This window comes from Phyllobates terribilis, unplaced genomic scaffold (genome assembly GCF_046119375.1).
Source record: "Phyllobates terribilis strain yellow unplaced genomic scaffold, ASM4611937v1 Scaffold_11__3_contigs__length_659146591, whole genome shotgun sequence".
Lineage (NCBI taxonomy): Eukaryota > Metazoa > Chordata > Amphibia > Anura > Dendrobatidae > Phyllobates > Phyllobates terribilis.
The window spans coordinates 176,257,770-176,271,915 of record NW_027362771.1 but is presented as its reverse complement, the minus strand read 5'-3'; the positions used below and the strand labels follow the sequence as shown (position 1 = coordinate 176,271,915).

Genomic DNA, 14,146 nt, shown 5'->3' with positions numbered 1-14,146 from the left:
CTTTGAAGTGGCATATTATAATGTTGTAGCCTTGTCCCTATAAGAATAGGAAATCTATTTTCTCTTATTAATATAGTCATAATGCTATCTTGGTTGTAAGTGAAAAGCAAGAGGTCACAATTAATGCATTCTAGTTCATGGTCTGTGTCAAGAGCCTTATACAATAATGGGTGAGTGATGATTTAATTACATGATTGCGATCTAAATGTCCTGAAAAGATCATCATGAGCCCCATCTCAATGTGCACCTTGCTACACAGGCATGGGTTCATAAGTGACTGCATGAATCCACATAATGAGAAGTAGGATTGATGCATCAAGTGCATTGGAGAGCTCCATTTTTTCCTTTTCCGCTTGTGTTCTGTCAATCTGTATTTTTGTTGGAGGCTTTTCTTTGGCAAGAACAGAGCTTTGGAGATGACTTGCTCGGTAATTAAGTGAAAAAGCTGTTTGTGAATGTATTGTTCAGTCAGCTGGATTGACAAGCTTCATTATGGCGTCACTGGATATCTTCCTATAGGAAAGAAATATTTACATGTTTTTGCCCTTAGTATTGTCTTTATTTAGTAAGGCTGCATAATATGCCTGCTGACGCAGTGCGAAATAGGCAGCTATGTAACTGTACGTAACATAGTCTTACACATAAATGGCCCAAAAGGACATAATTCTACGTATCATAATATCTGTAAAGCTGCATTGTTTGCTCCATTTTTCCCTACCATCAGTGGAGTGTCCAGTTGTGGCTCCTGTTTAAATTTCAATACAAGTAGATTCTTATGAATAAACCTAGAAAGAGACTTTGTCCTGGGGTATAATCTTTTATAATATTATGGATTTTTATGTGTTTAAACGAATTAATGATATAAACAGACCTTTTGTATATTGTTACTTCTATTGCAGAATTCTTTTTTATACTCATACTGCCTAATATTCTGTAGGCCCCCCCTGTGCTTCCAAACCTGCTAAACCATCAAGGCATGCAGGCTACAAGACGTCTGCCGATGTCCTGTGTATCTAGCACCAGGAGGTTAGCAGCAGATCTTGCATCTGTTTTATTTTTCTTTTTTTAAGAAAATCCCATAGATGATTAATTGTATTGATATCTGGGGAATATGGAGGCCAAAACAATGACTTGAATAACTTGAACTCTTTTATCTTGTTTCATAAAACATTCCTTAAAATTGCTTGCAGTTTGGCAGGGTCCATTATCCTGCTGAAAAAGGTTGCTGCCAGTAGGAAATGATGTTTGCAGCAAATCATTGCCCTAAACCAGGGGTACACAACTCCAGTCCTCAAGAGCCGCCAATAGATCATGTTTTTAGGATTTCCTTAGTATTGTAGAGGTGATGAAATTACCTGGGCAACATTAAGAAAATCCAGAAAACATGATCTGTTGGTGGCTGCTGAGGACTGGAGTTAGGGAATACTGCCCTAAACATTACACTGTTTCCTTTGGCTTGCCTTTTTCCTCTTTGGGCATCCTGGTGCCATCTCTTCACCAGGTAGGCGATGTACCTGCAACTAACTGGTCCATATGATGTGATTCATCAGACCAAGCCACCACTTTCCATTGCTCCATGGTCTAGTTCTGATGCTGAAATGCACATTGTAGGTGTTTAGGTGGAAGCTTTCCATCATAGCCAGCAATGTGCGAGAGGCCGGCTAATCTTTGCACTTACATCATTCAGCCTTTCTGTCCATGACTCTGTTGTTGGCTCACTGCCTGCCTTTCTTTAGACCACTTGCGCATACTGCGAACACCTCACCAGACCCTAAATTTCGGGGATGCTCTAACCCAGTCGTCTAGCCATTACAGTTCAACCATCGCCAGCATGTTCCCTGCTTCAAAAACATGAGCTGAGTGCTCACTTGCTGCTTAATATATCCCAAGATGCTATTGTAACAAGATTCAACCTTCTTTAATCTAGATGATTTTAATGTTATGGTTGATCATATATTGTCTTTTGTGGACAGATTTATCTGAAGTTTAGCATTCACTTTTCTGGGGGCAACTAAAAATGTAGTAAGTCTTTCATGGTGGTCAGCTGCTGTTTCAGTACCGGTCAGTTACTGCTGGCATACGAAGCTTGGCTTGCATGTTGGGCCTTCTATAAATGTCCAATGTAGCTTTTTATAGCAGGCACAGTTAGCGCTATGTATGTGCCTGGCATGTGCCATCTAGCTCTAGTGAAAGCTCCATTGTCTGTTAGAGAGCTGCATTTATCTCCAACGCTGTGATTGGAACCTGGAACCAATAGATCCTGTCTATCAAGTGCAGGTTTCTTGTCCCGGTGCTGTGAAAGCAATATTTATTGCAGCTGCTCAGAGAGGATTGCCTTCCAAATCGCTCTGTATTTGAGGAAGGGATTTCATAGCAGCAGATGTTCTAGTAAAGAGCTGACGGGAGCTCAGCCACTGTTTCATCCCATAGCTGTGACTGTTTGTTTTTCTGATTTTGTTTTTTTTTTCTTTTCCCCATTTGCTTAACGAAGCGAACACTTTTGACTAAATGTCATCTAGTTTGGCCCAGAAGCGGCCACTTCTTGCCGCCTTGGCCTGCCTTTGGCGCTGACATGCTATCTTATTGTTACAGGATACCCAAGGCCTTGGAATGTTAGAACTCTAACTGGCTGCAGATTAGGAGACAGCCATCAACATGGAGACTGGCGGCTCAGAAGTGGAACCTGAGAAAACTTCGGTGAGTTAACTTGAAGTCTGAATTACAACTGGTTATTGATCAAGCAAATGATATGTTCATCTCCGGAGGTTTTTATGCAGGTAAGGGAAAGCAAAGGGCCTCAGGCTTGGCACTGCTCTGGTCTTGTAATTTGGGACTTTATGCTTACCGTATATGTGAAATATTCATGTGATGCTCCATTAATGCATCTGCCTATTGAGTTTAACAGTGTAACTAGCATTTTGAGTATGAGTGATCAGGTCATGGGTTTAAGGACTACTAAATAGTTATAGTTTTCCTGATTTATTTATTTTTTTTAATTGTGCGAATAAAAACATTTGTTTTCCTTTTTATTGGTTCTAGTGTTTGTATCACTATCAGAGCAGGGAATCCCAATTTATTACTGCAGGGAATCCCAATTTATTACTGCAAGGAATCTTAATTTATTACTGCAAGGAATCTTAATTTATTACTGCAAGGAATCTTAATTTATTACTGCAAGGAATCTTAATTTATTACTGCAAGGAATCTTAATTTATTACTGCAATGAATCTTAATTTATTACTGCAATGAATCCCAATTTATTACTGCAGGGAAATCCCAGCTTTGTTCCACTTCTAGAAAAGCCCTAATGACAAATTATGTGTTGAAAAAAAATAGTGAAGTGTTGGGTAACGGATTCTATATTCTTGCCCAGTGCTAGAATGTTGCTCACAATCTCTTCTTTGAGCAGGTTTGTGATTAACATGACATTGTGCTGCGTTGTTGCTCTGTTCTGGAGAATCCATGATTACTGCTCAAGGAATCCAGGGTTTCCGAGAACCCTTCTTGGGAACATTGTCTTAGCACACGGACCAGCAACCAACTGCTGTGAGACTACAACTCTCAACATGCCCACTGGCTGTGGCTGTCGGAGCACTGGGTTTTGTAGTTTTATAACAGCTGGAGTGGTGAAGGTTTCTAATCCATGTCTTAGACCTTCTGAAAACATAGAGGGCAAATTTACTAATGAAAATGGCACAAATATAGTGGTGTAACGTAAGCCATAACAGAGCTGTCGTAACCTGTAGCAAATGTGAAAGATTTGGGGCGTCTTCTAACTGCCTTGTGTATGTTCAGGCCCCATTAATAAATCTGCCCTGTAGATCTGGGCTCGGATTAATCTGTTATACTGCATGTTCCAGCATGGTAAATGTGACTCTTTGTGGCTACAAGAAATCCTTCTTTAATGTTTCCTACAATGGGTCATGCCTTGCAGAGTTCATGACTGTGAAACTGGGTCAGTACGTTGGCATGAGCTAGTGACTGGCAAGCTATTGCATTAGTATCTTTTGCTAGTGATCTGGACTATCGGTTTATAAATTAATAATGTTGGGATGTATTACACTTGGAATCCTTGTTATCAAATGATGCAAGTGGGGTATAAATAGCCAGGGATAGAACAACCATATTGTGGGTCGTGTGTATTCATTACCAGAACGTGTTCTGCTGTATTGACTCGCATTAAACCACTAAGGTAAGCCCTTACTTGGTTAGATCATTTAATTGTATTGCAAATGAAGTTCCCTTTTTTCCAATCTTCCTAACAATGATATTCAAAGCATAATTAATTGGAAATTGTAGGAAAGCAACAATCGCTAGAAATGCTTTTAGCTTGTAGCATTTGTTCTAGGTTTTAGGAATGCGAGGAAGGGCAAAGATCTGTTCTCTAACCTCTAAATGCCGTCCTCCCTACCCCCCAGCCACATGCTGGTGTTTGGTAATTGTCATTTCTTATTTAATCTGTATTCGCATTTTACACCTTTTTAATGCTCTATAATACTTGCAGTAAATTATTGTTATGTGCAGTTTCTGGAAATGTCAGATTATGGGAAAGTTGTGAATTTCTGAATATTCATTCTGGCAACAAGCCGTTGTTTCACTTTATGGAAAGGATATACTTATTATAAATCGGTTGTGTAGGAATTTGTATTGCACATTTTAATGTATATTTTTATAATTGTGTAAAACCTTGTTCTTTGTATGACCAGCTTAAAGTGAACCTGTCATGTTGAAAGTGGTATCTGCTCTGCATGCAGAGCGTTACAGAGCTGGAGATGATCAGATTGATATACATCTTTGTGGGAAAAATTTCAACTCTGGTAGGTTCACATGACACGATGAACGATCTAAAAATTGTTCAGAGTTTCATCCAAAAAAGTGTGCCAATTTTTTTCTCAACAGTCATCCGTGTGCAGACCGTATATAATCTGTTTCTTTACAGCAGCAGCTTTTAATCATTTACAGTTTCCTATGTTGCAGAATTGTATCCATTAAAATCGGATGCTATCCTGTAGCATCTGATTTTTTTTTTACTTGTCGCTGCCGTAGGCTTGAATTTTTTCCAGAGAGAAGTCGTGCATGCTGCAGTTTTTTCACACACAGATTCAGGCAGTGAAAAAAAATGTTCATCTGCACTGCCTCCTTGAATAATATTGGTCCAAGTACTGTCCTTTTTTTAACGTATAGCACTCGGACCCAACATACATGAGCCCTTGCTTGTATTTTATTAATTGGAATTCCTGTGTTTACATGCATATGAGACTCAGTGATTGCATACACAGTCATACAGGGAAGACTGGCAGAGATAGCTGTCAATAAAACACAAGTTGTACTGGAATTTTCCCAACAAACCTATATATCAATATATACAAAATGTAATTGAGCTAACCCATTCACGTCTAGTTGGAATGTCTGAAGTATGCATGTTTACGGTCACATGGACAGCCCCTTTTAATGGTGAATTGATAAAAAATACAGTTAAATTCTTTTTTACACACTTTTTTTTCCATCATAATGATTGATACTATGTTTTTGTATGTGTGTATATATATATATATATATATATATATATATTTAAAATTGTAATTTTTTTATGTATCTAACGAGCTGCCCTATATGAGTAAATGACACCGCAGGGCTGATTCTCTAAACACTGACATTTGTGCCAACCTTGTCCTCCCGACCTGTTTCTCTGCAGGGAGGTTGGACACAGCCGTTTTAGTCCGTGTGTTTATGGTAGTTTTTTAGAATTGAGCAAACTTACACTGTATAGAAACCACTCAGGACTACAGGCAGAATTGTTAGGTTTTACTTTGTATTTCATGAGTTGGTAAAGCAGTAGTACTACAATATAATGATGTCTAATAACAGGAGCACATACTCACACTTCTCTATATGAACTTCTCTGTAATGATGCCACTGTGCGCGGCTGTGGAGAGAAGAGCCGGAGGCAGATATGTTTACTCACCTTTCTTTATAGCCATTCTATAAAGAATCGGGAAATGTAAATATCATTTTATACAGTATATAAACCCTTGATCTACGATCTCCATAGGAGCCAATCTATCAGCTCTTCTTCCCAAGACCTAATGAAGCAGCTCTAGCTGTCCCACACAGGCAAGTGAAATCCCAGCTTGATGTAAAGCATCAATTAGCAACAGAGTTACTTTCAGCAGATCTGCCCCCTGTAAATTACATGCTCAGAGGTAGCAGAAGAGCTGCAGATTTTTGGCATGGATTTTGCAATTAAACTTAACAGTGCACAATACTAAACATGAGGATTGTGTTTTAAATGCTCCATCAATCTATAACTGCAGAAATCCGAGCATTATGCGCATTCTGTTTATGGAGATGCCACAGATTTTCAGAGTTTGCCCTTGCAATGTTTAGATTGAAATTTGCAGCAGATTTGGCATGTAACACAAGCTAAAGGGAATCTGTCATCAGGTAGGAAAGGTCCCCTTGACTGTAAGACTAGTGTATGGACCCTTTGCAGTGCTGGTTCATCATAATGCAGTCCTTTGTGTCTACGAGTAAAGCTGTTTTGTAGGTGGAAGAGGCCGCACTTACCTATTTTTTTTTTGTTTGTTTAAGGAAGTGAGGTGACAAAGGGGAATTCTGGCTTTAGGTTTTTTAATTTTCGTCATTAAACTTGGGAGAAAGTTTTAGTTTTACGTTTTTAATAGTCTCCACAGGGGATTTGAACCTGCAGTCGTTTAATCACCTCTATTATATACTGCAGAACTACAGTATTGCAGTGTACAGTGTAATTGCATCTCACTTGTGAAGCCTTTCATTGCGCTTCACAGGAGGTCTGAGATTCACCTGTTTGCTTTCAGCAGGTCTGTCAGTCATGATAAACCATCAGCTCCTGAGCTTGCATCGCAGGGAAGGGGGTGGGTGCGATGGGAGCCGATGTGCAAGTTCATTAGCAAGTGGGTCATTTAAATGCTGCACTCAGACAGCGGCATCTAAATGATTAACAGTAGCGATCAGAGCTAGCCCAGGACTCTGCGTTTAGAGACTCTGCCTCCTGAGCATGCTCCATAAACTCTGCAGCGACATGTCACCTATATTTTCACCTTCCTATTCATGACTAATGGTGCTGATTTCAGCCTTTCAATGCGCCTCCACAAGTCTGATGGACTATATAACAAGTCGTTTGGCAATTGTTTAACAGCCTTTTGAAATGGGGCAGCGAACAATTCTGGTCTAGAACGATTACTTATATGATCACCCTGTCTCCATACAGTATCATGCTTATAGTTACCAAATGTACTCCTTCTGATTTACTGCCCATGATTATTTTAGCATTGCCAAAGAAAAGGGGTTTTGCTTGTTTGTCAGGTAATTACCGGCTGGTTTTCCCGACGGATAATGGGGAAAAAGTATTTTTTCTATGAATCCTCATACACAGAATATACCATGTGCCATTAGATATTCTACGCCCATTAAATTGCAGAATAGCAAATCTTCAAACTACTGCGCCCAGAGCAAGATGGCTGCCCCATAATCATGAAAATATATACACAACTGGAAAGTAGAAAAAGGATATGTCTCTGTATAGTTTTAATTAGATTGAAAAATCGATGTGATACATTCCCTTTATAAAACTAAAAAAAGAAATCCATTAAAACTGAACTGAGTGATAACCCAGTATTTGCTTCTTGTGGAGTGTTAATTTTATTTTAATTGTCAAGATAGTAACGCTTCTACTTTTCTATTTAAAAAGATGTAGAAAGCTGAATGATTTTATCTTGCTCTACTGCGGACAGTTTGCTGCCTCCTAACATAGCGCTTCAGTATATTACTGTGCACCGCTGTCAGTTTGTGATATTGTTGTCTCATGTACAGCAGGAAAGAATTCTCCTTTATTTAGCTTACATGCCGGAAGTCTCCCATCGCTTTCACATATGTATTGTATATAGAAAAGAAATTGCATAGATATTTTATTTAGGATAACGTCATTTCTTTCCTCAAGTCAATGCTTGTCTCAATGAAATTTCTTAGGAAATGTTAATGTCCACATTTTAGAAGTATGCCATTTATTTATTTACACACACTTTTTTTTTTTTAAAGAAGGCCATATTTAGTTTTACTTTTTTAAGGCAAGCGGATGCATAAGATCCAATGTAAAGCCAAAATCTTCATAGACCATTATTGATGACTAGATGGTGGCCCGATTCTAACGCATCGGGTATTCTAGCATATGTCTCCCGACCCTCCTTTATAATGCCCCATGCAGGAAGTCACATCCCCCCCATATAATGCCCCATGTAGGATGTCACCTCTCCCCCCATATAATACCCCATGCAGGATGTCACATCCCCCCTATATAATACCCCATGCAGGATGTCACATCCCCCCTATATAATACCCCATGCAGGATGTCACATCCCCCCTATATAATGCCCCATGCAGGAAGTGACATCCCACTATAGTGCCCCATGCAGGATGTCACATCCCCCCTATATAATACCCCATGCAGGATGTCACCTCTCCCCCATATAATGCCCCATGTAGGATGTCACCTCTCCCCCCATATAATGCCCCATGCAGGCTGTCACATCCCCCCTATATAATACCCCATGCAGGATATCACCTCTCCCCCCATATAATACCCCATGCAGGATGTCCCATCCCCCCATAGTGCCCCATGCAGGTCCCCTATGGCCCCATACAAAAAAAAAAAAAAATCCAATACTCGCCTCACTGCTTCTCTGGACTCCAGCGTAGCTGGCATCTTCACGCTGCGCATTGTGACCGGTCAGGAGAGAGCGCGGTGTAAAGACGTCACCGCGCCCTCTGACCTGAGACGTCACAGAGCTGCAGCGGAAGACACAGGAGCTGCTGCGCATGCACGGGGAGGGGTTAGTATGACGCCGGGTGCCTTGGTCCTGAGCGGGGGGAGGGAACGGGAGGAGAGGTGAGGGGAGAGGAGAAGAGGGGAAAGGAGTGGAGAGGAGGGGAGGGGAGGGGCGTCACACTTGTCCTCGGGAGATAAGCGTCCGTAGCCGCTGATCTTCCGACGATAGCCGCATGTAGGTCAGCGGCGCCTGCGGTCGGGCGACTTATGCTGCGAGCAGCCGGCTGCATCGCCGCTGACCTCCGTGCCACACATGAGCCGCTAACGGCCGCCATGTTTTTCTGAAATGCTGCATCTCTGATTGGCCGCGGCCGGACCAATCAGCGACCCGGGATTTCCAAGACACAGACAGACGGGATAAGACAATTATATAGATAGATAGCATGGGTCATAAAGAACAGTTCAGTGACATTAAGTGTGCCACTTTAATAGTGACTTGGAAGAGTCTAGTCTATAAGTACAGCTCGGCCACTAAGCAGTAGACTATACAAACTCGCAGAGCAGTACCGCTAAGTGCTGAAGCATGTGGTGCGCTAAAATCTCCTATTCCCTGTTGCATCACTCACAACAGAAATCCGAATTGCCTTTGGAAGTGACATCAGCACTTGAACTTTGCATCGGGAGGGTCAAGAAATGAATTTTCTTGGTGTTGCAAAGCCCACCACTACTGGATTCTAGAAAGTGTTGATCATGAATCACATTTTACTCTCGGGCCATCTGAAGAATGGATCTGGGCTTGGCGGATGCCTGGAAAAGGATCTCTATTGTAATAAAAGGTTTGTGCTTGTCCTATTGTTTCCAGTGACAGGTAATATTAATATTGCAGCATACAAAACCATTTTCACCATCTGAAAGCCTCTAGCTCTGTGAGGAGCAAGCACTTACCTATTCTACTGTTTCTCAGCCCTACAAAGTGAGGTCTACATATAAAAGGATCGATGAGAAGTACAAGTGGCATGTACTTCATCTCCATTGAATAGTCTTAGGATGAATTGGGACCCTGATTGCACGTCAGACCTTCTCATTCAACATCATTTCCACAGAAACTATCCAAACTCTGGAGACAAACCTTCCCAGAAGAGCGGAAGCTGTGCAGTTGGCCCAGCTCAATATTAACTCCCATAGTTGTGGCATAGGATATCCAACAAGCTCACTTAGGTATGTTGGTTGTGTGTCCACATACTTTTGGTCACTTTATGTATTTTTTTAACTTAACTTCACCAAACATTTAAAGACTTTGATTGGGATTACACTGTGACAGGTTGTGTACCCAAAGATCGCTGAATACCGCAGCTTCGTAGCAGCAAAAGAAAGAAAGTTGCAAAAATCCAACTGGTTAGAGGTTTTTGTGACTTGCCTGTCGCGGTACCTTGCAAGTCTCAATATGACCCCATTTATCTGCACTAAGCCTCAATGAGGCGGCGACTTACAGTGATCTTTGGCCAAACAACCTGTGTTGTAGCCAAACCTCAGCCTTGTATGGATGTAAACATGAGTTATGCATAACATTCATAGTCTTTCTTGACACTGGAAACACTTCATGGGCTTGTCAGACAGGATGGTCCACCTCTCAATACCAGATCTAATACATGATTCTAGGGCTATTTTGCTGGAATCTTTGTGTTCTTGCTCTGTATACCCATCTTTTTCATGCTTTTTATACCATTTGAGATCTTTGGCCAACATGTTGGTTACCTTTTGTAAAACATTTCAATAAAAACTTTGAAATAGAATCCAATACTGTACGGAGTCCTCCATTACATGAACAGACCCCTCTGTGTTTGGGATTTTTGTAGGACTACATAAGGTTTCCCACTACAACAGATTCAAAACTATTTTGTATGTTATATCCCAACTATCAAATGTATGCACACGTAATAAGATGGCATACATTTAAAAAAGCAGATCATTTTGTCTAATATTTCATTACTAGATTGGCCAGTTTCCATATCTGCAATGTTAAGTTAATGGCGTGGAGTCGTTTTAATAGTCTTGGTATCTCTAGGTAAAAAGTTTAGTGTCAATGCAGGATGTTAATTGCACAATCTAGCTACTTTTAGATAAATGCCAGTAGTTATGCTTCTAATCTCGGTTTCCCATGTTGCTTCCTTATCAAGAGAGAAAAGTGCCATAAAACCTGATCAGTTGCAGTAAATAGCTACTTATCTTCTGGTATGGAGGTAACAAAGCAATCATCATTATAGACTTTAGGCAGATTAGCTATCTTAGTCCTGTAGTCAGGTAGGTGTGACTATTTATATGGCTGCGGTCCTTTTTCTGTGTGATAGGAACGATTTATAACACAGTTGGTGGGGTAACATTGGGAGGATAGTCATTGCTATATTACAGCTGTGTTTTCAGTATGTAGACCCACTTTTCTAGCTACTTTTTAGACTTATTATAGTATTGATGGATCCCTTTAAGTATAGTTGATAGGGCAATTAGACACTGAGATAATTGACAAATACAAACAGAATTAATCGCTGCTCCTACTATTGTTTTGGCCCAATTTGTACATCTGTATACAAGAATAAAGTCTACAAACATATACTGTAATCTGCCTATAGGTTTCTGTATGGGTGTATGTACCCCTACAAATGATCACCACTTGTTGGTTCTTCCGATAGATCTGGGTTACAGAAGTGGGACCCCTCCTGTCAGTCTGTTGATATGTCATTTGCTTCAATTGGAAACAAGTGAATAATAGAAAAGACAAATGTTCCGCAGAGATCTTTTAAACTAGTTGGAGTAGTGCCTACATAACTCGTCTAGCCTGTTGTACAGGAGTGCCACTTTTTGGAGAAAATAACTTTCATAATTTGGCTGATTAGACGTTATAACGCCTGCAGGAAAGTACCTATTTAAGGGTTTTTTAAGGATGAGACCAGTCGGTGCTCCAGCTTGGTCACAGTGTTTTTGCTGGGTTTTTTAATGTGCATTTTTTTGTACTGTAAAGATGCAGTGTAAGGGTATGTGCCCACGATGCAGAAATGAAGCAGAAAATTTATGCAGCGTTTCTGCATGTTCTTGGCAGTCAAAAACGCTTGCGGATTTTACACGCGTTTTTACATGCAGATTTGACTTGCGTTTTTCAAGTGCATTGGGACCTCAAATCCGCATGTAGAAACACACAAATAATGGGCATGCTGCGTTTTTTTCCGCAAGGAAAATCCGCTGCTGAAAATTCCTCAGTATGGGCACAGAACATGCAGATTTTCATAGGGGATCATGGGGCACGGATTACCAAGCGTTTTGCAAGCATTTACGCTGTGGAAATTCCGCATCAAAAACGCTTGAAAAACGCATAGTGGGCACACAGCCTTATGGTTTTCTTTTCTAGCATTTATTTAGCTGTGGTGCGTTTTTTTAAAACTGCAGCATGTTGTTTTTTAGATTTTTTGCTGCATTTTTTTCTACTCATTCAATTGATTAATAAAAAACGCCTCTGAAATGAGCGTAATGTACACAGCGTTTTCAGCATATTTTATGTGGGGAAAAAACGTGTGAACAATACACTGACTGGATATTCTCTTCTATTCTCTGCAGTTAAGTTTATATAAACTACACTGATTGATATTTTCCTCACACATCTGTTTGCAATGAATGGCTAAACTCATGCACTTGACTGTAAAGCGTGTGTGCAATCTGTATATTTGATGCTAAGACTGAGGTGTCATCATGTATTCCTCCAAAATATCTACAGCCACAGTGGATATATTAGCCCAAAAGTAAGGCATTAAATATAGACCTCACATACAGTCTCGTATTACAATTGTGTGGATAAACTGTAAAAGCCGGTCAGTGCTGTCTGAGAATTTAAACCCTTAGGCTGTGTGCCCACGATGCGTTTTTTAAGCGTTTCTGCAGCAGCAAAAACGCTGCGGAAACGCTTAAAAAAACGCATGTTGGAAGGCCTGCCATGTTCCCCAATGATAATCCGCATGTGCTGTGCACATGCTGCAGAAATTTCCACTGCCGATTATCATTGCGAAAAAAAAACGCAGCACTACCAATTATTTTGCAGAAGCGCTGCGTTTTCGCCGCCATTGACTTGCATTGGAACGCTTGGATTACGCATCACTACATATGTAGATGTGGAATCCAAGCGTTCCAATGTGCGGATGGTACCCGGGTCTGGAGGACAGGAGACTCTCCTCTGGACCCGGGTACCATAGAACCTGTAAAAAAAAGAATAAAATAAAAAAATAAATGTTTTATATTTACCTTCTGATGGCCCGCGGTGCACTCCTCCTCTCATGCCGGCAGATCACGGTTGACTCAAGGACCTGCGCTGACTTCATAGTCATGTGACGGCAGGTCCTTCAGTGCAGTGTACCGCGATCTGCCTGCAGCCAGGACGGACTGAAGCAAGACACCGGGGGCCATCAGAAGGTAAGTATAGATTTTTTTTTTTTATTTTTAACCATTTTTTTACGGTCACACTATATAAATCCATGCTGTTTGCATGGATTTATATAATGTGACCAAGTTGACCAGCACTTTCCAAGTGATGCTAAAATGGCTTGGAAAGCGCTTGTCAACCCGCATGCGGAAATGCATGTGAAGAACGCTTCACATCCTCTTGTCCCTGGCAGGAAAAATGCATGTACAATCCGCATGTACAATCCGCATGCTTTTTTTCTGCCAGGGAGATGCAGAAACGCTCAGGAAAAAATCCAGAGCATTTCTGCAGCGTGGGCACATAGGCTAAAGGGAATCTGTCAGCAGGTTTTTGCTATGTAATCTGAAGACAGCAGGACTTAGAGGCTGAAACACAGGATTCAGGGATGTGTCACTTGTCAAAGTGTGTGCTGAACTTGTTTACGAACTGTAAAGGATTTATTACTATGAGATTAACATTGACGGACTAGTCCGAAACTGAGCACCTCACGGACTATGGACTTAATGCACTGAGAGCCTGGTGAGGGTGGGGTTAGCTTTCTCAGCTCTGCTTCATTCTAAATCTAAAAGCTCAGAACGGCTGCACCCAATAATCTAAGTGATACATTGTTGGATTCAGCTTCTCTTTACCTACATCAGGCTGCTCTCAGGTGAGGTAGCTAAAACCTGCTGACAGATGTCCTTTAAGGACTGGGCTATTTCTCCCCTTTGGGCTTTTGTTTTTTCTTCCCCTTCTTTGAAGAGCCATAACTTTTTTATTTTTCTGTTGACATATCCATATTCAAACTTTTTTTTTATTCAGGACAAGTTGTAGTTTTCAATGACATCATTAATTTTAATATATAATGTACTGAATAAATAGGAAAATAAATCCAAGTGGAA

At 40.7% G+C, this 14,146-nt stretch overlaps 1 protein-coding gene across 4 annotated transcripts in view; it reads left to right on the top strand.

Annotated features, from left to right (window-relative positions):
• The window catches only part of OSBPL8 (oxysterol binding protein like 8), a 287,476-nt gene that overhangs the window by 75,413 nt on the left and 197,917 nt on the right, over window positions 1-14,146 (top strand). For all 4 annotated transcript variants that reach the window (XM_073651822.1, XM_073651823.1, XM_073651820.1 and 1 more), the window contains one exon: window positions 2,593-2,697. In XM_073651822.1, coding sequence (XP_073507923.1) covers window positions 2,656-2,697 — 42 coding nt within the window. In that variant the 5' untranslated portion in view covers window positions 2,593-2,655. The remainder of the gene's footprint in view (window positions 1-2,592; window positions 2,698-14,146) is intronic.